The sequence below is a fragment of the Pan troglodytes genome, chromosome X (assembly GCF_028858775.2).
Source record: "Pan troglodytes isolate AG18354 chromosome X, NHGRI_mPanTro3-v2.0_pri, whole genome shotgun sequence".
NCBI classification, from domain to species: domain Eukaryota; kingdom Metazoa; phylum Chordata; class Mammalia; order Primates; family Hominidae; genus Pan; species Pan troglodytes.
Window position 1 is genome coordinate 16,401,868 of NC_072421.2, and position 25,421 is coordinate 16,427,288.

At 37.4% G+C, this 25,421-nt stretch overlaps 2 protein-coding genes across 17 annotated transcripts in view; one reads left to right on the forward strand and one right to left on the reverse strand.

The window, feature by feature from the left end:
• The window catches only part of ZRSR2 (zinc finger CCCH-type, RNA binding motif and serine/arginine rich 2), a 34,736-nt gene extending 24,296 nt beyond the window's left edge, over nucleotides 1-10,440 (forward strand). For 4 of the 6 annotated variants that reach the window (XM_520951.7, XM_063804832.1, XM_063804830.1 and 1 more), the window contains 4 exons: nucleotides 2,868-3,081; nucleotides 5,778-5,833; nucleotides 7,397-7,506; nucleotides 9,923-10,440. In XM_520951.7, coding sequence (XP_520951.3) covers nucleotides 2,868-3,081; nucleotides 5,778-5,833; nucleotides 7,397-7,506; nucleotides 9,923-10,422 — 880 coding nt within the window. In that variant the 3' untranslated portion in view covers nucleotides 10,423-10,440. The remainder of the gene's footprint in view (nucleotides 1-2,867; nucleotides 3,082-5,777; nucleotides 5,834-7,396; nucleotides 7,507-9,922) is intronic. The other 2 variants (XM_063804833.1, XM_063804834.1) reach the window with 1 other exon arrangement.
• Nucleotides 10,441-12,982: 2,542 nt separating this feature from the next.
• AP1S2 (adaptor related protein complex 1 subunit sigma 2) overlaps nucleotides 12,983-25,421 on the reverse strand; it is a 31,916-nt gene continuing 19,477 nt past the window's right edge. For 3 of the 11 annotated variants that reach the window (NM_001252535.2, XM_063803828.1, XM_063803829.1), the window contains 1 exon segment: nucleotides 12,983-14,547. In NM_001252535.2, the coding sequence (NP_001239464.2) occupies nucleotides 14,500-14,547 (48 nt within the window). In that variant the 3' untranslated portion in view covers nucleotides 12,983-14,499. 11 annotated transcript variants of the gene reach the window in all.

The window sequence follows — 25,421 nt, forward strand, 5'->3', positions numbered from 1 at the left end:
CTCCATATTTGAATTCATCTCAAGCAGATAGTAAGCTGTCATTCTTACCAAAAAGGAAGAATGAGTGGTATCTCTAGAAAGACAGAAATTTTCCTGGCACCAGATTCTAAAGGTTTCTCCCTTGGAATATTTTACAAAGACATTAAATAGGAAGGTGGACAATAACTTTAATAGATGCTTTATAACAGCTGCATATGTAATTTTCATGAGGATGTTTCTTACAGTGACCTTCGATAAATGATTGCAGCTTCACTTTAACATGCAATGCGGGGATTCTATGTAGGACAAAGGTAATGCGTACCAGGAGCACTTCCCTGAGAAGAAGAAAAAGAGGAGTAGTCAGTTAGCTATACCCGAGGGGGCATTTGGATACCCACACCATTTATTGTTCATCCTTGGCCTAAGGTAATATCCAACAACTGTGGGTTTTTGCAGCAAACTGACTTAAGTATCAGAATAATGGGTAAATATTATGCCCTAAACCAGTGGTTCCCAAATATGGCTGATCTTCAGGACCAGGTAGGGAGCTACTTTGAAAATATGGGTCCCCCACCCCTTGAGGTCTGATCAGATGGTCTAGGGTAGGAAGTAAGAAATCTCAGTTCTTTCCAGGTAATTCTGAGAACCACACAGGCTTGGAACCACAGCTTTAGACTGCCTTCGTAAATGTCACTTCTCTTAGGTGAGTTTTTAATAAAAGCTATAGGGCTGGCCTTTTGTATACACTTAGATTATAAGGACTGTCTTTAGGCCAGATGGGATTTTTCCCCAGACAGGGACTTTGGTTCTATTCCAAAACTGACAAATGCTTATTTGACATCCTGGGAACTAGGGCCAAGTTCATTCAGATCTAGGAATCCCTTGAGCAGAATTTTAACCTCATTAAATTAGTTCCTTGTTTAATTCTCTGCGTGCTTCATACTTATAACATTTTGATTCACTGTTAGTGTTGCCAGTCAGGTTGAGTCTTTGCTCTTTGTTCTATCAGTAGTTGGGAAGAGGGATCTAATTACAAGGTCTCTAATTGAATAATCCAGGAGGTCATTTGGAAAATAGAAAATTTCACGTTAATGAACGTTGATGAAGCATTTCTGAGCTGAGCATGGTGTATGCTGGGCATTCTGTAAGCATTATCTCAGTAGGTGCTTAGATAGACATTACAGACATGGAAAGTGAGTGTTATTAAACATTTAGTCATTTCAGGGCCATTGTTGTTTTTTCCCAACACGTCCTATTCTTCAACTCTCTTTCTTCCTAAATTCTGTGGACTCCCCTCGCCAAAAAAAAAAAAAAAAAAAGTTTTTGTCTTACCAATTTTTAACTAGCAACCTAACCAGGAAAATTTTGTTTATTTGGAACCTTGAACTACATTTTTCCTCCTCATTGTATGTTAGGAGAAGGAAGGAAGTAAGAAAGTAAACTCATATGAAGGATTTTTGAAATATTACTCAGGTACAGCCTGGTCAGCTTAGCCTTGGTCCAGTTTAAACTATGAAAATAAAATTGTTCTTCATAATGGTTGGCCACCTTCATTAAATAAGAATTAAATGATGCAGGTATGGTAGCTCACACCTGTAATCCCAGAGCTTTGGGAGGCTGAGGCAGGAGGATCACTTGAAGCCAGGAGTGCGAGACCAGCCTGGGCAACATAGCGAGACCCCGTCCCTACAAAAATAAAATTATCCGGGTGTGGTGGCATGCGCCAGCTACTCAAGATGCTGAGGCAGAAGGATCACTTGAGCCCGGGGAATTCAAGGTTGCAGTGAAGTATGATCATACCATTGCACTCCAGCCTATGTAACAGAACAAGACCCTGTCTCAAAAACAAATTGTATTTATTACACCCCATCGTGAACAGGCACCAGATTGTAGATTAATGCAGATGGCTTGGATCCCTCTCTTCCAAGCCATATGACTGACTTGGGCAAGTGTGCTTTTCTAGGTCTCAGCTTCCGTCTTTGCAAAGTGGTGAAAATACTAGCCCCCACTGTCCTAAAGGGATAAAAGGACCAGAGGGGAAAAATGTAAAAATGCCATGAAAGCTACAAGATGCTGTACACAGATCAGATTGAATTGCTTCATTAACTGGAAATTCTTGGATTACTATATTGTCTAAACATTGAGTCCACTGACGATTGTACAGAACCAGGATTGCATTGTTAGTTCCCACCTTCCTCTCAGCAGTCCCGCATGTGACATCTTCATGCCTGTCACCACATCCTGTCACACCAATCAGCAGGCCTTCTTTTCCCCTATGGTTCAACATGTATAGGCTTCCTGAACTTCATTCAAAGGCAGCTGAATGGTATATGAACTTTGAAATGTTTCCAACTTGACATTAAAACAGCAAGTGCCAAGTTTCAACACTTAAAAAAATCCTCTTAAGCGCTGAAACTTGGCATCTGAGTGGGGTTTATTATCTTTCAGTTAAGTCAAAACAACTAAATTACATGAGTTTCTATCTCAAAATTTAAAGCAAGTGTTTTTTTGTTTGTTTTTTGTTTGAGACGGAGTTTCGCTCTTGTTGCCCAAGCTGGAGTGCAATGGCACAATCTCAGCTCACTGTAACCTCCGCCACCTGGGTTCAAGTGATTCTCCTACCTCAGCCTCCTGAGTAGCTGGGATTATAGGCACTACAGGCGCACGCCAACACGCCCGGCTAATTTTTTGTATTTTTAGTAGAATTGGGGTTTCACCATGTTAGCCAGGCTGGTCTCGAACTCTGGACCTCAGGTGATTCACCCGCCTCGGCCTCCCAAAGTGTTGGGATTACAGGCATGAGCCACCATGCCTGGTCTAAAGCAGTTGTTTTGTGAGTAATTTTCAACTATTGGCCTAGTGAATTTAAGCTTTTCTTTCATACGCAGATGTTCACGTAAACATAATTTCCCAACATCCAGTCCTACCCTTCTTATTAAGAGCATGTTTACGACGTTTGGAATGGAGCAGTGCAGGAGGGATGACTATGACCCTGACGCAAGCCTGGAGTACAGCGAGGAAGAAACCTACCAACAGTTCCTAGACTTCTATGAGGATGTGTTGCCCGAGTTCAAGAACGTGGGGAAAGTGATTCAGTTCAAGGTGGGCATGCGTGTGGAGGAGGGGACTGGTTTGCTTCACCCTGCAGTACTTAATGGCACAAGAGAGCTGGGACACAGGCTCAGCTGGGGTCAGGCACGCTGGCACTCTATAAATGTGACTTCCCTCTTTCTCTCTTTCCACCCCCTACCTTGTTGCCAATGTCACGTCAATACCACATGAAATCATAAACATATATTAGCATGGTATTTCCTGAATGCTAGGGGTCTAGATTGGAAAGGATCTTTCATTTATTTAGTAGCTTTGTGCTCCAGTTCTTTTCCAGCACATGAATTCTCTGTATCAGGTCCCCTGCAGATAGCCATCCAGTCCTTCACTTAGAAGCTGCATGTGACAAACGGTGCATTCCCTTCCTTCCTCTGTAGGTGGCTTCCGTGTGCAGTGTGACACAACTTCACTCACTAAGTTTGTTGGTGCATTGTGTTGACAGTGCCGACTTAGCTTCCACGAACCAAGGTGTATGTTCTTTCTTCTGGAGCCACACAGGAACATAAATCTAGATTTCACCACCTAACCCCCTTCTTTTTTTTACACTGTTTTTATTCATTGGATACTTTCAATACTGAATATAGTATTATACAAACCATGGTCTGTGATGCAGCATACTTGGTGAAAAAGGCATTCAGATGACACATAATTATTTTAAAATATTCCTTAATGCAAGGGTAAGGCCAGATGTAATCTCTGCTGCCCCCAGGACCCATTAGTTGAATTCTAATAGGGTGAAGCTTCCTGCCTTGTCTGTGATTTCGTCAGATCTGAGCTGGAATGCCTTTGTTATGTTAAGGCAGGGAAATTGTCCCATAATTTGGGAAAACACAGGAATAGAACCATGATTTTTTTTCCTGCAAGTTGCAAATGATGATGAAAAGTTGGAACACCCCCCCAAAAATGAAGATATTCCTGACATTTAAGGCTCTACTTCTATCAACCGACTTCAAGATTTTTAAAAATTCTTTTTATTTATTTTTTTCCTCCTTAACCTTTTGTTTCTGGGGCATATGCCTTCCTGTCTTCACACTACTTGTCAGCACAAGCAATAACTGCTAAAGTGGAACTGCCTGGTCACAGCCACACAATACCATGTTAGAAGCACTGGCCGAGGAGGCCATGTGGTTTGACTAGCCTTGTCACTTCTTCCTGCCTTTTCCTTATCCTGAAAGTGAGAGGACTGGATTACGTCAGTGGTTTTCCTCGTAGGGTTTCTTGATTATACTGCTTCTGTGAAGTGGTAATGGGAGGGCTGCTTTCAGAACTGCAGAGTAGTTAATGGAAATTGCACCCTTACTTGCAACAGGCTACACCCACAAACCACAACCACCACAACGTATTTTTTCTTTTGTTTAGAGTTCTCTCACCCTAGCTTGCACAGCTGACATGGATTCCCGAGGCCTTTTATTCTTCCAAGGGTGGTGTTACAAACTGTCACTGAGTATGGATCCTGCTCGTTTTGGGATACCCTAAGAAAAATACTCTGGAACAAATTTGTAAAATTATAGATTCATTTTGAACATAAACGCTAAACACTAGTATGAATATTTGAGGACCTTTTTACATACTATTATATAAAAACAAATCAGATTTGTCATTGTTGAAGGCAAATGATCAAATATTTAACCTAACTAGTAATAGGAACAGTACATATGAAAATGGGATGATATTCACACCTATCAGGCAAAAAAACTATAAATTCTATTAATACCAAGAGTAGATGAGGATGTGTACATTAGTAAAACCACTTCAGAGAGCAGTTTGTCAATACCTAGTGAAGGTACGTGTAACCTATAAATTGGCACACTCCTGGCTATGCACAGTAGAGAGCTCTTTATACCCACAGAGACCTGTTTAAGAATGCTGACTGCGGTACTGTTTGTGGATGAAAAATTGGAAGCATCTTGAAAAACCATCATTCTAGAGTAGATAAGTTTTATTATTTGGTATATCCAGTATACAGTAGTTAAGTTTATGTGACTACATCTTGAAAAAAGAATATGGAATAAATACTATTGATATAAAATTTTAAAACATACAAAGCAACACTATATGTTGTTTATCAATACGTATTACCTGTTTCTTTGCATATGTATATATATGTGTATACCCATTATAAATAATGGACATTTATATGTATGATACATATGTGTGGGTTTTGGCATGCATATGATGTATGTATATATGCCTGTATCTGTGTATTTGTATTTGTGTCTGTGTAAGTCTATGTATGTATATGTGTGTTTGTGTTTGGAATGTGAAGGCTACACTCCTAGCCTGTGGAGAGTGTTCACCTATGTGATGGAGGAGGGAGAAAAATGGGATAGAAGGGCTTCAACTGAGTCTTTAATGTTTTACATATGTAAATATTCTCATTCAAAAGTGGAAAACGTTAGTGTTAAATCTGGGTAGTGCATATATAGGCTGATTGATATCTTCTGTATTTTTATGGATGTGTGAAACATTTCATATTTGTGGGAGAAAACAGACCTGGACCAACAGGGATCAGGCACGCTGCCATGTGCCAAGTACGCCTTAAATAGATGCAAGAGTCAGCTAGTATCTCTATTTTGCAATCTTTGATTGGTAACTACTTTGGGGAATGTTAGCCTGGACAAACAACATTTGATGAATGGCTGGTTTCTTTTCCTGAATTTTTTATGATAGCATTCTTCATTGCTCCCTAGGTCAGCTGCAATTTGGAACCTCACTTGAGGGGCAATGTATATGTTCAGTACCAGTCGTAAGTATTCTGCTTGTGGATGTCTTCCTGATTTGTCACAGTTTGTTGTTCTGTTTCTGTTGATGTCTGGGATTTTTCCACTGGATATATAGCTTTCATGTATTTTATTTCTTATGTTTTTATTTTTATTTTGTTTTTTTCTTTTGAGACGGAGTTTCGCTCTTGTTGCCCAGGCTAGAGTGCAATGGCGTGGTCTCAGCTCACTGCCACCTCCACCTCCCAGGTTCAAGTGATTGTCCTGCCTCAGCCTCCTGAGTAGCTGGGATTACAGGTGCCTGCCACCATGCCCAGCTAATTTTTTGTATTTTTAGTAGAGATGGGGTTTTACTATGATGACCAGGCTGGTCTCGAACTCCTGACCTCAGGTGATCCACCCACCTCGGCCTCCCAAAGTACTGGGATTACAGGCATGAGCCACTGTGTTTGGCCCAGCTTTCATATATTTTAAAATATTTAAATAAAATTAAAGTTTAAATAAATCTAAATATTTAAAACTTAAATATTAAGAGTTGAAACAGAAATATAGAATGGATGTGAAAATAATATAAGCCGGGCATGGTGGCTCACACCTGTCATCCCAACACTTTTGGAGGCTGAAGTGGGAGGATTGCTTGAGGCCAGGAGTTCAAGACCAGCCTGGTCAACATGGCAAAACCCCATCTCTACTAAAAATACAAAAAATTAGCCAGGCGTGGTGGCAGGCACCTGTAATCCCAGCTACTTGGGAGGCTGAGACAGGAGAATCGCTTGAAGAGAGACCTCATCTCTACAAAAAAATTAAAAAATTAGCCGAATGTGGTGGCATGTGCTGTAGTCCCAGCTATTTGTGAGGCTGAGGCAGGAGGATCACTTGAGCCCAGGAGGTCGAGGCTGCAGTGAGGTATGACTGTACCACGACACTCTAGCCTGGGGGACAGAGTGAGAGTAAGACTCCATCTCAAAAAGAAAAAAATAATAAATTTATATTTCATTCTTTATATATTTACATAGTTTTGAATGTTTTACAATATGGTTATATTATTACTCATAATTTTAATAATTAAAATACAAACTAATAAGGGATAACTAGAATGGAGAACATAAAAGCATTTATAGTGAAAGAGCCGGAGATTGAAGCCCAAAATCATCTTAGTGTGCATTTGACCAGCTAAGAGAGCAATTAATGTATCATTTCTTCTTATCTTGCTGTTTGCCTAGGCCATACCATGGCTAATGGGTTAAATTAACCAGTGTAATAAGAAGAACAGCAATCCTATCTGAGAAAGAATAGGCCCTAATAATGGAAAACACTTCTGCATTTTTAATGGTCCAATCTTTTGGATTAAGACGGTTTCATTCAAGCCAATTTCCATGCATTGAAACCTCTCCGAGGGTTAGTAAAAAGGGTTCCTGAATAAATTGGGAGCTTTGGGAGCTTGACCATTTTAATGACTCTTCCCTAGGTACAAAATCAGTGAACTTGGTGGTCCTACAATAAATTAATAACGGGGTTAATTAATAGTAGAACTAATCTACATATTAGGAAGTTACTGTAAAGCATATCATTTGATTTTTGGTTTAAAGGGAAGAAGAATGCCAAGCAGCCCTTTCTCTGTTTAACGGACGATGGTATGCAGGACGACAGCTGCAGTGTGAATTCTGCCCCGTGACCCGGTGGAAAATGGCGATTTGTGGTAAAAGACAAAGGGATGATTTTTTTCCTCAATTGTTCCACTGCTATATAAAGGGATATTCTTTGGGGGAAACCCAGTATTTTCAAGTGGTGAGGCATAGCTTTTTGCCTCACACAGTAGATGAGCAGAGAACTTTATATAAAGAACACCACAGTTTAGATCTGTAACCGACCTCATGAGTCACTTGATAGATGAAGTGACTGAGGTCACAACGTATTGGTGACAGAGGTGGGGCTAGAATTCCAGTCTTCCAATCTTCAGTCCTGGGCTCTGTGTCTGACCAATCAGGAAGCCTGAGGAGTTTACATCTGTGGAAGCCCCATTTCCCTTGTTGCAGTTTCAGAGGTATTTTATATTCATTGGCTCACTTCACTTGAGCTGTTTGTTTCTTTCTTTCTTTCCATCTTTATCCCTAATGAATCTTCTGTCATGACCACCTACGTTACCTTACCCATAGCATTTCCTGCCTTACTTGGAATACATCCTTCTGTGCACTAGAGACTAATTGTAGGCTTGGGATCAGTTAAACATGAATGCAGTCAGACTGACATCGGACAGTGGCAACCCAATCAGGAAATGATCCAGTCTTGTGCAGAGTAGCCAGCAGTTTTGAAGGCCTAGTTATGTTCTGATTTCTCTCAGTGGACTGTTCCCTAGGTGAAAAGAGATGAGCTCTAAATGCCTCTGGGGAGCACTTATCTTACCATTTACTTGTGTTTCTTTGCTGTATACATGCCTGCCTAACGCAAAGTCAGAATCTTTGGCAAGCTTGTCTTCCTGGATGCTGTCATTCTGAAGCCATTTATGAAGGGAAAAGAAAGATTTTAGGATTCCTGGCTAAGGGAAACCAGAAGAATCATTACACTTTAAAGGCTCGGGGGATGGAAGAGGTGGAATTGTTTGCTCCATAAAGGCAGTTACTTTTGTCAGTTCCTGGGAATCCAATGTGATTTCAGTGAGGAGCTTCTGAGTGTGACCTTGACTCCTCCAAAGCAGGGGACTATTTCATTAAAAAAAAAAAAACACTTTATTTTCCTTATTGACTAAAGACACTGAGCATCTTTTCATTATTGGCCATTTGTATGTCTTCTTTGGAGAGATGTCTGTTTGGATCCTTTGCCTATTTTCTAACTAGGCTCTTTGTCTTTTTATTACTGAGTTGTAAGAGTTCTTGGTATATTCTCCATACAAGTACCTGGTCACAAATATGATTTGCAAATATTTTCTCCCATTTTGTAGGTTCTTTTCACTTCATGTTCTTTTGAAATACAAGTTGTAAATTTTGATGAAATCCAACTTAACTATTTTTTTGTTTGTTTTGGTGTCACATCTAGGATGACATTGCTTAGCCCAGGGTCACAAAGATTTACTTGTATGTTTTCTTCAAGGTCATAGTTTCATTTCTTAACATTTAGGTCTTGGATACAGTTTGAGTTAATTTTTGTATATAGTGTGTGGTACGGAGGTATTTCACTTCTAACTGTTGTGCGTATCTGGGGAATTTACTGCTTTTAAAAAACGTTTGAGAACCCCAAAGATCTCAAAATTGTTCGAATAGATTTTATCTGTGATAAAAATCTTCTGTATTAAAAGCACTTAGTGAATTTGAAGCATTAGTGTAATGTTTATAATCTTAAAGTTTAAAGAAAATATAGACTCCTCTATGTTTAATAGGCCTTCTCCTTTTTTTTTTTGAGAGTGAGTCTCACTCTGTCGCCCAGGCTGGAGTGCAGTGGCATGATTTTGGCTCACTGCAACCTCCACTTCCTGGGTTTAAGTGATTCTCATGCCTCCGCCTCCTGAGTAGCTGGGATTACAAGCGCCTGCCACCATGCCCAGCTAATTTTTGTATTTTTAGTAGAGATGGGGTTTCGCCATGTTGGCCAGGCTGGTCTCAAACTCCTGACCTCAGGTGTGTGCCCGCCTCAGCCTCCCAAAGTGTTAGGATTACAGGTGTGAGCCACCGCACCTGGCCACGCCTTCTCTTTTGACCAGTGGTTCTGGCCTGTTTCCTCCATGCCATCAAACCATGCTACCACAGGGACCCAAAGAGCTGGCTATTTGATGTTAATCAGTTATCAAAATCGTCAATCAGTGGGAAGGTGAAACCTGGAAAAGATAACGTGGTCACCATTTGCTCAGTCGCAGTCTGCACCATAATCCAACAGGGGCACAGGCTATTCTGCTTAATGAAAACTTCTGATTTGTTACCTTTCAGAGTGTCATTTGTTAGAGCACGTTTGAAATCGTGGGAACCAAATTATGACATCAATTTATGTAAGCCCCTTTTACATAATACACAGTAGAAAATAGTTCTAGCATATCCAAATATCAGAAATGTACCTTCGGAAAAGGATAAAGTAGCATCTTCAGAATATGCAGTGATAAGTGCTGTTTCATCACTGTGCCATTGCAGGTTTATTTGAAATACAACAATGTCCAAGAGGAAAGCACTGCAACTTTCTTCATGTGTTCAGAAATCCCAACAATGAATTCTGGGAAGCTAATAGAGACATCTACTTGTCTCCAGATCGGACTGGCTCCTCCTTTGGGAAGAACTCCGAAAGGAGGGAGAGGATGGGCCACCACGACGACTACTACAGCAGGCTGCGGGGAAGGAGAAACCCTAGTCCAGACCACTCCTACAAAAGAAATGGGGAATCCGAGAGGAAAAGGAGTAGTCACAGGGGGAAGAAATCTCACAAACGCACATCAAAGAGTCGGGAGAGGCACAATTCACGAAGCAGAGGAAGAAATAGGGACCGCAGCAGGGACCGCAGCCGGGGCCGGGGCAGCCGGAGCCGGAGCCGCAGGAGCCGCCGCAGCCGGAGCCAAAGTTCCTCTAGGTCCCGAAGTCGTGGCAGGAGGAGGTCGGGTAATAGAGACAGAACTGTTCAGAGTCCCAAATCCAAATAAACTAGTTTTGTTCTTAAATGATTGTATATCTTATTTATTATGGTTGCTACATACTCGGATAGAAGGCTATGAACGCAGATGGGTTCGCAAGTCTGGCTGAACCCTGTGTAGCCTGGAATTCTATTTAAAAATATTTTTATTCTCTTACAATCATGAAGTATGGTTAGTATAGAAAACATAAAATACATAAATAACAACATGAAAATTACTTGTAATCCTAACCCTGAGAGAGAACTAAACATTGGAGCATTGTTTTAGTGTGTACACTTTTTTCTTTTTTTTTAGAGATAGGTTCTCACGAGCAGTGGCGTGATCATAGCTCACTGCAGCCTCAAACTCTTGAGCTCAGGTGGTCTTCCCATCTCAGCTACCCAAGTAGCTGAGACTACAAGGTACACACCACCACACCTGGCTAATTTTTAAACATTGTTTTGTGGAGACAGCGTTTTGCCATGTTGCCCAAGCTGGTCTTGAACTCCTGGGCTCAAGTGATCCTCCCACCTTGTCTTCCCAAAGCGCTGGGATTATAGGTGTGATCCACCACACCCAGCCCTATGTACACATTTTTTAATACAAAGAACACATATGAATGCAGTTGAATATGCTTTTATTCACAAGAAGCAGTCATATTTCATCAAGCCCTATTCTTCGTTTTACTCACTGCACAATATGGATCAGTTTTTTCAACCATATCCTCATTGTTAGATTTTTAATTTTGTACTATTCAAGAATCCTGTGCTGAAAACAATCCTGTGATGGATTTTCTTAAATACTTCCACATATTTTTGATCATTTCCTTAGGATAAATTGTATCAAGGACATGAATACTAAAATATTTCCAAGTTGCCTGCCAGAAGACTATAAAAAATTTATTATGTCAATAAACTTTGCTGCTCCCACAACGCCAAGTAATTTTAATCCTTACCAATTTGATAAATTTTATGTGTTCATATATTTAATGTTTTTTTATTCTTGTTGGCCCCCTACCCCTTTTTTTAGAGACAGGGTCTTGCTATGTTGCCCAGGCTGGAGGGCAGTGGCTGTTCACATGATCATTGTGCACTGTAGCCTCAAACTCCTGGGCTCAAGCGATCTTCTTGGCTCAGCCTCCTGAATAGCTGAAACTACAGGTGAGCCCTGCTTGTTTGCCTTTTATTAATAATCTATTGGATTTTTCTATATGTAATAGCTGAACAGCTTTTTTGCTTTAAAGTTCATTTTCTCAGTTTTAAAGTACTGATGGGCAAAGTCCATTTTTTTTCCTCCTACTCTTCAGCTGGGGGCTGTCATGGTGTACTTTTTTAAATAGTGTGTTGGAAAGTTCTTTATATAGGAGTAAAGTTTATTTTTGTCATTTCCAGGAATATTAGGGTCATTGGTACTAAATATGCCTAGTGTTAAAGCAACCCTGGTATAAAAATCTCAACAGAATGGTCAGAGAATAGAACCTAATGCAGAAAAAGCTTCAGGCAAAATATTATACCTAGATTTCTGATCATAAATAAGATGCTCTCCAGCTTTATCAATTTTTTGTCGCTTTCCATTGACATATTTGGGATCTAGAATTTTGGAGTATGTGACATTTTTCAATTTGAGATTTGGGAATAAGGACTTAAAACATACGTAAAATACTGAAACGTTAACGAAATTTAAGTAGGAAGAAAGTTTCCTCAAAATTGGGATTTCTGCATGATATCTGTTAAGGATGAGAGTTCTTTCATGTGTAGTCAATAAAAGAAATCATGCATGTGGCCCAGGATAATTTCACTTTAAAAAGTTGGATTTGTTCCAGACTCTAAATGCCTGCTTCACCCTGAAAATGATTGACCTAGAACTATCTACTGATTTCAGTAACGCCGAGTAATTATCATTAAATTCAGTATTTTTTAATACTTTTCTAAATACAGTCAAGATATATGCAATTAAATGTGGTCTGCAAAGCTGAAATCTTAATAAATCATGGAGGCTAAGAAAGAAAACCACCATCTTGAGCTCAAGACAACTGAGATATTGATGACTTTTCCCTCAAATGTTAATAGGCAGGGTAGAAGGGCAGGAAGTTTTTAAACCACTGACTGGTTCATTATCCTGGTAAATGTCCATCTTGAACTTAAATTTATTAGTTTTTTTTTATATATATTGCCTGATTACTATTTGTTTCAAAAATTCCAACTATACATTGCTGGCAGAAACCCACAGGCCTGTTTTCAGTGAATAGCTAGCTGCATGTTGGAGGCTTTTTAAACCTATAAACGTCTTTTTTTCCAGTAGACTAGCAACTTAATTTGATGGTAGTTCCTGCCTCCTTCTTAAATATCCCAGTTTTAGAATGTAACATTTCCTATCTGTAGTAATAGGAGGTCCCTTAACTATCATGATTACCGTAGATTTTATTTGTTGCATAGGTTAGGTAGTACAGTCTGCAAGTATTAGTCCCTTTCTGTTGCATGTGCTAGCACCTTCAGTTCACAAGGGGGTAAGAGGAATCCAGTTGATTTGAAATACCTTTTGAGTAACAGTCTAAGTTGTTCATTCAGAAAGAGTAGAAAAGTCAACTGCATCAAGGTTTTAAAAGCAGCATTTATTGATTGAAAATAAATGTGTAGATAGGCTCTCAGTATGGAATCCATGTTATTTTTTAATGAAGTACATGAAGACTCCTTAGATCTTCCACCATGTATCTTGTGTGTGCTTATAACAACCACCATATTCAAATGGAGGGGAATTTTCAACATTTTACTGAAAAAAAAATGAGAAATTCTTCCTTCAGCAGCTCTGCATAGTTTGACAAACTTTTGGAAAGAGATAAAAACACACTCCAGTGTTTGTACGTTGAACGTTTATTACAACTAATTGGCGATGTGATAAGACAGTGCTCACGTGCCCTGAATGTTGGTCACAATCACAACAAAGCTTAATCCAGCCCAGCATATATAAGTGAAAATATAAACCATGAAGACATGTTTAGATATGTATAAGTACTTAGAAAAGTGACGCTGAACAATTACATAGCTTTAAAAAATATAGAGCCAACTAATGCCATTTTACCTCATTCAACTCTTTTTTATAAGAAATGTGTCTTTTTAAATTTTTATAAGACTTCTGTTAACTAGGCAGTGCCCTGGAAAGAAAGGAAGCTGCTGTAAAGTGTGCAGCACTTCTAAGTGGAGGGAAGCAAAATAAATTTAGCTTTAACAAGTACCCCAGAGGGAACATTCGTGCTTTAAACAATGACTTTACACATAATACTGTGAAGAGAGCAACACGTTTTTTGTAAGATACTGTTATGAAGAATTCCTGGCAAATTAACATTCTCACTTTATTTTGGGGCATCAAAAACAACTAAGTATTTGATTATGACCACAAAAAATTCATCTCAGGAGTCAAATGTGCCTTGGCCTTAAAAATTATGTGCTTACTATTGTGAAACAATCCTGTTTCTCATCCCAGATTCAGAATGCCTAAGAAATAATTTTTAGTGTAAGAAGTATCACTCCAATTTAGTCATTAAAAATAATCTGTAGTCCTTTAAAAAAAAAAAAAAAGGTATGTAATTTCCAATACAAGTCTTTGGAGTAAATTTGCTTTTTAAAGTTTCAACAAAGTTTCCATTCATTTGATATGTGACATGTCAATTCCCTTTTTTTTTTTTACATATGCTGAAATGCTGCACTAGTCTTTGGTTTCATAAAACCAGGTTTCACATTATAATTTAAGAGTTTCCTTTGTCAAATACAGTAATTAATAAATGTATACTGCCTGATTGATTTTACATGTATATGATGTGCCATTTTCATATGTGCACATAATCAGATTAAGAGAAACTGACCTTTAAACTTTAAAATATCCAGAAAAGTATCTTTTTCTGCACCATTCTAATTCATATTTAAGTCCCTTATCACTTAATTAACTAAAGTTCCCTTTTAAAAAAAATTGTGTAGGCATGAATGAAGCGGCTTAGCAAAACAGTAATACTGACAAGACATCATCTTACACCATGAGCTAACATGGACATGAAGGGAGTGACCATCTACAGTGTGTGAAATGCCACAAGAAGTCATCAACAAGGGAGGAGAGTTATGTCAGTCCAATTTCTTCAAGAACACTACGTGGGGTTTCAGCTTCCTGTGGAGGGAAAATGTGAGACTCTGGTAAGCAGATCCAGGGAGTCTTGAGAATGTGAAACATTGACATGGAAGAACATGCTTGTTTTAGAGAATCAAGAAAGCAATTTCGTGTCACAGTAGCATTCTAGTAGTGATAGCCATTGGTTATTTAGGGTTTTGTGCCCTCAAAATTGGAGACCACAAAAGGACGTTTTCAGCATTCATTAAGTACCTGCTAATTACCTACCAATGTGCTAGATGCCGTTGCTGTCATGCAAAAAGCAGTCAAGCCCAGTGCAAACCTGCTGGCAATTTATGAAATCACTGCTACTCAATTATATATATGAAAGATAAGTTATCTTAGTGGTAAAATTCAAAACCTCTTCCCTCCGAGTTCCCACAGTTCTTCGCCTACTGTTGTGTTCCATGCTTTTTGTCACATGCATTTATAGAAATGTCTTCCTCTTGGAGTTTTTAGTTAACTGTGTCCACAGCGGCAAGTCTTCAGAAACAGCTATCTTCCCAGACCTCCCCAGTGCAACCAATGGCATCACTAGAGGCCACATATGCAAAGAATGCCATGGGCCAAAGGCATTTTTATTCTATGTAGCAACCAGCACTGGTTTTTAAGTGTCAAAGGAGGTCAAAACAAAGTAAGCATATCCAGGAAAAAATTATTTAATAATTTTCCAAAGTGGCTGATTTTGCAAATCACAAAATAAAGGACCAAGGAGGCCAACTTTCAGGTATTACTAGCAACGAATTTTGTAATTAAAAGGCAACACTATATTTTAATGATGGAAAATAATATAAATTTTTGGCATCCAGTAATAAACTTACTTTTGCATCCTAATCATGGTACAGCACAAAACAAGGAGAAGAGAAATTATATTAAACCATAAATCTTTAGAGTATTAATTGCATGTAAAGCACTTCATGGTGTAATCTTAAGTAAATTACTTAAACTCTATGGTCTGTTTCCTTATTTGGAAAACATGGATAATAGTACTTACCTTCATATGTTGAGATTAAGTGAATTAAGGCTCTGCCTAATTTATAGAAAGTGCTTCAAAAATGTTAGGTGATATTGTTACACAATTGAAATCAAAATGATTTAGCATTTATTATTAAACGCAAGTACTATACACCAATTCTACTTATAAAGCTCATATGATGACCTTTTAGTATGTCTGCATAGTAATAAAAATGGGTAAAAATCAGCTTTAGCGAAAAAAGGTATTTTTTTAAAAAGAGTCTAACCTATGAAGTATTCTTGCCCCCTCAAATTGAACCTCAATCTAGTCAGGTTACAGATCTAAATAGAAATGAGGGATATAAGAACAGCTAAACATTGCCATATGACTATGATTGCCAAATCCATAAGGTAGGACATCCTGCAGCATAAATGACCTGGTTTAAAAAAAAAAAAAATGGCAAGGCGGGAAAAAGCAGAAGACTTGTTAAAGATTAAAAGAGACTTAAAATGCACATCAATCAGATACAATGTGAGAGTCTTGGTTGGAATCTGATTCTAACAAACCAAATATAAAAAGGCATTTTTCAGACAATTAGGAAAAACTGAGCCAGGCATAAGATAGTAATTATTAATTCCTGTTAATTTTGTAGGGCATGGTACTTTATCTGTTAGGGACACATACCGAAGTATTAAAGACAAACTGACAAGATGTCTAGGGTTTGCTCTAAGATACTGAGGCAAAAATGCGGGGAGTGGTTGGGGAAACAGTATTAAGTTGATGGTTCTTGAAGCTCAGTGATGTGTACACGAGGGTTCTTTATACTATTTCCTATACTCGTGAGTCTTTAAGTTTTCATGATAAAGTTTTTTAAGAAAGTCCAGTGGAAATGATGTTAACACCCAAGAGTGATGTAAGCCAATCCCTTTCATTTATATTTCGCCTTAAGCATTAAATACACTGAGAATGACATCTAAATCTCATATTCAAGAAAAATTAAAAATAATTATTTCCATGTAATGTTAAGTAGTTTAAAGGTTCATGTAGCCTTGAATGTATCAATTAAATAATGCCTCCATTGAATTCTACACAGTTTACATTCTCAGCTTCTCCATGTAAAAATGCCCCACAGCTACTCCGTGGAGCTGGTCAGACTTTTCCCCATGTGCTCACTGCCTGCAATCTTATATAGCATTTCCTGTAGAGAATCATACTGCTTATCAAATATGCATTATTGAAAATATTTGTCCTTTCTAAAAGGCCTAGTTTCAAAGATTTACACATTTTATTCTTGTGAGACTTACTTGCACAGGTAGAGTTTTAAAATAAACTGTGGTGATAATATAAAATGGAACTTCTTATACATGTTGACACTGAAATTGTAGCTCAAAACTACCCAGAAAAACTATCTATCTAAAGTAGTAAAATTTATAGAAACAGAAAGTCGAATGGTGGTTGCCAGGGGCTGGGGGACAGGGAGAAATGGGGAATTGTTGGTTAATGGGTATAGAGTTTCAGTTCTGCCAGATGAAAAAGTCCTGCAGATCTGCTGCACAACAATGTGAATAAACTTAACTAACACAACTGAACTGTACACTTAAAACTGCGTAAGATGGTGAATTCTGTGTTATGTGTTTTTAACCACAATTTTAAAAATTTGCCTAGAAAAATGAAAATATAAAACGTTATTTTATGAGGGATGGAAAAGAAAAAGTCATTCACATGAGACGAAGTACATGCAATACTTTTATTTTAGACATGCAAGGAAAGCTATTTCAGAATCTACTAATTTAAAGCAAGCAGCTGCATACAGACAGCAAAAGAAGCAACATTTTGTTACAGCTTAGCACAAGGCATCCAACACAAACAGGCATGAGACAATGCATATTTATGTAGCATTAAAACCAGATGAATAATATATTGTGGGGCAGGAGGAGGAAAGGAGGGGAAAAATAGAAATGAAAGACCAATGTTTCTCAATGCTTCCAATATATAATGCTAAATTTCCCACCTGATTGATAGCACATCCAGGTGCTTCAAATGTAGTGCATTACAGTGAGAATGTTAAGAATGGAAAATCTTATCTGTGTACCTGCCTAATACTAAGTTTGGTCAAAACACATTTTCATAGATCTTCTTTCAGTGATAAATCGATTGGAACATCTTGTGAAGTTATTGTTTAATAACTTACTTAACTTAGGCTTTATGCTCTCTAGATATAAACAATGAATTCTTTTCCTTTTATAAAAAAATATGCTGCATGTTTTATTAAAAGAATATGCAATAGTTACCAATATTAAAGGTTTTAAAATTCAGAAATATAATGCCACAGTTAACAAAGTATTAAGTATTTAAATGAGGACTTAATATATTAGAATGCCATCACTAGTAAAATATAAGTATTTAGGTATTAAAACTGAATGAATATTAGAATTTTTGAACTATATAAACTCAGCATTAATGCTTTGAAAGAGTTATTATTCAGCAACAGATATTGCAGAACAGACTTCAGACATAGCTCTCTAATAAGTTCTTAAAGGGATTGTTTGATATTATTATATAGCACAAATGAGATTCAATAAATGTGGCACTACAAAATTTCTTAATACTGAATGTTTTAACCTTAAATATTATATAATGGTACAAATTAATTTTAGTTTCTTGTAATATTTTCACATATACTTTTATGTGATACATTAGAACACATTAGCTCATACAGATTGTAAGATAATCACACAAAATAGTTTCTTTTTTTAACCTCAATATTTGAAGACCAAACTACACTATATATTATGGCACTGCTTATTTTGACCTAGCACTTCAGCTATATTTTCTTTGGTAAACATTTTAATGATTGTCATGTTTTCCTCTTATAAGATAAATCACAGATGGTTCATTAATAATATGTATGTGTTTAAGATTTAATATTACTCAAAACACTTCTAGGTCATATTTTGTCAAGATGAGATTAAATCAGTTGCAGAAAGGAATGAGCTGTATCAAGATCACATATAGAATGAAAATAAAACAGAAAAGTTTGGAATGTGAACAGGAAAAAAATACAATCATAAAAGTACTAGTTCTAAAATGTTCTACTATTATTATACAAGACAATAAATCACCATGCTGAGGATATTTTCTTTCATATGTATATCAGCATTCTATTTCCTCTGTGAAATTCTGCATACTCGATGAGTAGTCATTTAGTACACAGGGACATTAAAATATTCATGACGTGGCTACAAAAGAAATGCATATATTCTTACACACAGTATACAAACTGACACAGACACAATCAGATTTCTAGAACATTTAGTTCACAGTAAAGATAACTAAAACTTAAGTTTCTGTTTGCTTTCATTCTTTGGTTTAAGGCTGAATATTTAACTTCTGAACAATGCCCAAGACTTTAGATCATTTTTTTCTAACTTTACTACATACAGTGTTCAAAATGATGACAGACATCCTCCAGAAATTTTACAAAATCCTAAAACACTATATTTACTACTAATATTATGAAAAGATTTTCAGTGTAAGTCATCTGGTCAATACTGAGTTGACCAAAAATTCAATTAGAATATTCCCCTTCCACCAGTATTTAAATTCATTAGTTCATTTGTATTACATAAACTAAAGAACCTAGAGAAAAATCTTTCCCAATAAAAACTGGAAAAGTAGTCACTCATCTGGTATTTTAAGTAGCAATGAAGGTTTTTAACTGTTTACTTATACCTACAAAAGCAAAAAATCCAAAGAATTTGACTGAGACTGAGGATATTACTTTTTAAAAAATCCTCAAGACAGATTTTAACGAACTCTCCAGATTTGAGTGTCTACAGAAGGACTTCTAGGGGCTCTGAGAGTTCCCTGAAATTAGAAACGAAATGATGTACAAATTTTTCTGGGGTGACGGCCCATCATCCTTCAGACTCTCAAAGGGATTATATCCCCACCAGAAAGCAAGTTTAAAATTGCTTATTTGAGTGTCTTTAAAGTATCCTCATTTTAATATTTATTCAAGTTGAAACTTTGAAATGTTGAACTACAAAATCATGTAAACTGTTCCAAGAAAAATATCTAACAAATCCCTAAACTTATACAACCATTAATTACAAACGTATCTGAGGACAAAAGCCAGTTACATTTTAATCCTCAAAGAATTCCTAAATATTTTAAAGAGATAGCTGCCCTTTTCCCCCAACTCAGAATATAGTGGAATGAAGCAGCAAGTTAAAATCATATTAATAAGAAATTAAACTCCCAACTACTTCATTTTCTCACAGAAGCTCTCATTTTCATAGGGAAATTCTTCTGTATCAATGGCATTAGTGATTCACAGTATTTAATGAATGCTTTATTGTCAATGAACCTCTGAAGCTATTTCCATATTCTGTGTAAAAAATAAATTATAAGCCCCAATAATGGATCATTATCCAAGCAAAATTCCCTATGAAAATACCAGTTTAATGAAGTAATTGGGACTATCCCTTGGGATTTAATGTAATTAGACTTTTCAGGTAATGCTAAAATATAAATAACAAACTTGACAAAATTGTCATTACAAACTGAATTTATATATCCTACTACATTTTGATGCATGTCAGTACTCCAGCACGTATTCTAGTACGCTTTCTTAAACCCAATGAAACTCTTGCTGTGATACATAGTCTCTGTTTTCTGGAGAGAGAACAAGAAAAGTTTAAGTCTGTCAAATAACCTTTTGCCTAAATAATACCAATCTGTCAAATAACCTTTTGCCTAAATAATACCAGTTCTTTGAGCCTTTATATTATAGTTTATCATCTTTTTCTTTTCTCTCTTAATTTTCTATCATACCATGTAAAAACCAACCATCGAGAGCTTACGCTCATTAAAAGAGAAGAGGTGGTTTCCCAAATAGGGCGGAGTATGCAACCATTCCTCCCCAGGAGACTTACTATGAACTACACCAGCAATTCTACAGGAACAATTCTGAATGTGACCACCCAGGCATTTCCACCACTTATACCCTGACACACCTTTTACTGCTTTTAGGAAAGAAAAGGGTTGATGATAAGCCGAACTATTCTTTATAGCCATTGGTCCATATTACTGTACTTAAGTAAGAAATTACCATCTATTAAATGTGAGAATACTCTTCATAGGGAGAAACCCCTCTTCACTGGAAAAACATCCTTCAAGAAGAAAAGAAACTCTAAAATGCACAAAAATAAATGTATTATTTTTACCATTTTAAATTGCTTTAATAACGTTTTAAATAATTTCCCAGTTTAGACTTCTAGGGTCTGAAAAAGTTCTGTTATAAATGCCTTAAGGACCACTTAACATTTAAGGTAATTTTTTAGCTAAATTATATGCCCATAATTAACCAAAATATTTTTCTTTCAGATACAAAGAAAGTAGATTCAATTATAAATTCCAGTTTATACCTCTTACCACCAGTACCTCTTGTGAGTCACATAAAAATTATATCAATTAGGAATTAAGGAGGGTGAGAGTAAAGTCTGTCATAGCACACAAGGGACCCTGTGTAGGCCTAGGCCTACTATCTTGTTCTTCCCCTGGGCACCCGTAGGAAATAGTCACATATAATACTCAGCAAACTATCCGTTTCTTAAAACACTAAAACCCCAGTGATTTCAATTAAGTGGGAATAAAGGTCAGAATGAAAACAGTGAGAAAAAATTTTTTAATCCAGTTGTATTGTACAACTATAAACCACGTATTGTCCTTAGTACAGGTTCTCTGGAGACCTATTCTTTGAATAAGGATGACAATGTATTATTTCAACCTGAAACGGGCTTTCAATCCCAGGAAATCTTTTTTGCTCCTCACTAATTTGCTCCCCACCAAGTCTACTGCCAACTCCTCACACTGTCCTCAAGCTATACACCCCTCCCCTTCTCCCCAGTCCCAACGATTCTCCTTTAGATGATGTCATTTCTCAAGGCCAAGAAAATGACACTTCCTCAATTTTGCTCATCTTACTCATGAATTAAAGAAAAAAAAAGTCTACAGCTTTACCCCATTATCACCACATAACCAATGAGAAAGACTCTTCTCATCCGAGACCAATGTTTTTGATTCCATTCCCATTCTCCCTTCATATATATATATATATATATAATTTTTTTTTTTTTGAGACAGAGTCTTGCTCTGTTGCCCAGGCTAGAAGGCAGTGGCATGATCTCAGCTCACTGCAGCCTCCACCTCACGGGTTCAAGCGATTCTCCTGCCTCAGCTTCCTGAGTAGCTGGGATTACAGGCACCCACCACTGTGCCCGGCTAATTTTTGTATTTTTTTTTTTTTAGTAGAGATGGGGTTTCACCATCTTGGCCAGGCTGGTCTCGAACTCCTGACCTCATGATCCACCCGCCTCAGCCTCCCAAAGTGCTGGGATTACATAGTGAACCACTATGCCCAGCCCCATATACTTTTTCTTTTATTCTATTCCTATTTGTCCTTCTTAGAAAACATGCACTTCCACTTTCCCCTGCATGAAGAAAAATGTTGTTCTCAACACCCTACAAAAAGGACCAGATGTAGTGGGAAGTGTAGGATGACAAACAGCAGAGAGAAGTCAAGTTACACCTGTTCTCAAAACCTAAGACAAGCCCTGTTACCGTGAAATTTCCTAGATATTCACCATACTAGGCTTATGACTCACAAGTAAAACCAACAGGGAAGCTATAACGAACACTGATAAAATAGGAATTATCTGCAGGCTTAAGTCTTGTTGACATGAGAAGTGCTTAAGTAAATCAATGGTATCGAATATCTATGACTGAATGCCTAAACTCCTGATTCTCTTTCTAGTAGTACAATGTGGTAAAAGAAAATAATTTACATTTAATGAAAAGTAAATATAAATAAGTGTAATTTCAAGTTATTGCTCTACTGCAGTTTTTCTTATAAAAGGACTTCTTCACTTATTCCTTGCACTATAAAGTGGTATGCTTAGTCCTTCACATTCTAGAACACAATGGTCCTTTTTATGGCCCCTAATCAAATTCTATGGCAAAGGATGCAAAGTCCTTACTCTCAACTCTGGAACCCTCTTCCTTGTGCCAAAGACCAAGAAGGCCAGAGACTATCTTATCTCACTACGATCTATTTTGAGCAATGAATGAAAAAACAGAAGAATTGAAAGCACTCTATAAGGTGCCTTTTAGATGACAGGGCTCCTGGTGTCAGTCTTACAAGCATTTGTGAAGTGCTAAGAAAGTCAAGCGATTTTTTTTTTTTTTTTTACATTAAGTTAGCTATGAGTGGCAAGAGTTACATGGTTGCTCCAGATGGTTAGTGTCTAAAATGGCCAAGAGCAGAGAAGTGCTTTACTTTACGTGCTGAAACTTTATTTTAGTAAATTCTACTCTAGTTTTACCATCTGGAGCAACACGATGTATACTCTTTCATTCACACAGCAGCATTTTTTCATTTTTTAAAAATGTGTAATACTAAATACATGCTTGTTTTTACACTTCTGGAAAAAAGAGCAGGGGGAGCTTCAAAGATTTTCAGAAGTAACACGAGTTAGCTAATATCCTGCTCCTAAGCCTGGGCAACATGGTGAGACCCTGTCCCTACAAAAAATAAAATAATAATAATAATAATATCCTGTTCCTAGATCTTTTCTCACTTGATATACTTTGAGTATCCTTCCATATCATTACAAAAAAAAATCGATCTCATTTCTTTTACAGCTACATCAGTTTCATGTATGGTTGTACTATAATTTTCTTAACCTATTTCTCATTGATGAATATTTGGGTAAGCTTCAATGGCTTATTATACTAAGCAATGTGTCTCAGTACATTTTTGTTGGATAAAATTCTTTGAAGTGTAACTAATGGGTCAAAATGTATGTACACATTTAGTCATTAGTAGACATAACCAAACTAATCCTCCAAAACAAAATACAGCTTTTAAGTGCTCCTCTTTGCCAATCCAAGAAACAAACAAAAAAGGGTCTAGTTGATTTTTAACTTTGCATTCCCTTAATAAAAGGACCATTTGTTTTGCTTTCATCTGTGAATTACGTATTCATGTTTTCTGCCATCTTTTTCTATTGTGCTGTTGATCTATTTCTATTACACTTGTCTTATAAATTTGTCTTAAAAATAATGATGAGGATAATTTACTACATCTTATAAATAACACTCTAAAACCCATTAGTTATCAAATACTAAAGACAAATCACTTTATCTACCAGTTAGTTGTGCTTTTAAAATAAAAAAGCAGAGGCCAGGTGCAGTGGCTCACGCCTGTAATCCCAGCACTTTGGGAAGCCAAGGTGGGAGGATTGCATGAGCCTCGGAGTTCAAGACCAGCCCTGACAACATGGCGAGACCCCATTTCTACTGAAAATTTTTAAAAAATTAGCTGGGCATGGTGGTGTGCACCTGTAATCCCAGCTACTCGGGAGGCTGAGGTGGGAGGATCACTTGAGCCCAGGAGTTCAAGGCTGCAAGTGAGCCATGGTGGTGCCACTGCATTCCAGCCTGGGTGACAGAGTGAGACCCTGTCTCAAAACAAATATACAAACAAAAAAAAGCAGAATAATTAACTTAGCAAATATAATTTGTTTAAGAGTGAGGGGTCTCACTATGTTGCCCAGGCTGGTCTCAAACTTCTGAGCTCAAGGGATCCTTCCACTTCAGCCTTCCAAGTAGCCGGGATTATAGAAGTGTGCCACTGTGCCCAGCTAGCAAATATAATTTTAGACTGCAAAGAAATATTTTAAGCATGTTTTAGGACATGCTGTATTGTATTTGCCTTGGAATACCCTAAATTAGGGTTTTTCAAAGGTAAAAGATTTCTTGGAATCACAGAATTTCAAATACTCAAATGCTACTAAATAGCTTCACTAAGTAAAACCTTTAAGGCTAACAGGATGCCAGAGAACAACAACAACAAAAAGTCTATATATGCAACAAAAGTCTATATATGTAAATTCTGGTCATTTGAACTATTCCTCCTTTAAGAAATTAACAAATCCCTAAAGTGGCTGGGGAGATTGGCAGAAAATTCAAAGGTGTTCTGTCTGCAGGGTATACTCAATTCAGTTTCCACATAAAAACTCAATTACCTTAATAGAAGTTAACAGATTTGGCTGTTGTTGAGGAAATTAAATTATAGAGTGACATCCTACAAGCCTTGCTGTAGGTTGGATTCTAAAGTCAACCATAGATTATCTCCCCAGTAACTGGTCATTATGTAGAGGTAATTTTGGTGAATCATAGGGATGACTTTTTTTTTTTTTTTTTTTTTTTTTTTTGAGACGGAGTCTTACTCTGTCGCCAGGCTGGAGTGCAGTGGCGTTATCTCGCTTCACTGCAACCTCCGACTCCCTGGTTCAAGCGATTCTCCTGCCTCAGCCTCCCAAGTAGCTGGGATTACAGGCACGCACCACCACGCCCAGCTAATTTTTGTATTTTTAGTAGAGACAGGGTTTCACCATGTTGTCCAGGTTGGTCTCGATCTCCTGACCTTGTGATCCACCCACCTCGGCCTCCCAAAGTGCTGGGATTACAGGCGTGAGCCACCGCGCCTGGCCTAGGAATGATTTTTATAGCTATTTGTATGTTCTTAAGCACATTTATCCTTTCTTGATTTTTTGCATTTTTGATTAATTTTTAGCCACTTATTTATACTGTGGTCTACATATAATATTGAAAAGATATAGCAGTCTATAAATGTAAATGGAATCTTTACTCCATAGTGTTAAATTAAACCAAGGCTTCTTAACCTGGGCACAACTGACATTTGAGGCCAGATAATTCCGCGTTCTAAGGGGGCTGTCCCGTGCACTGCAGAATTCTCAGCAGCATCCTCGGTCTTCACCTACTGGATGCCGGTAGCACTGCACCCCCAATTGTGACAACCAAAAATGTGTCCAAACATTACCCAATGTCCCCT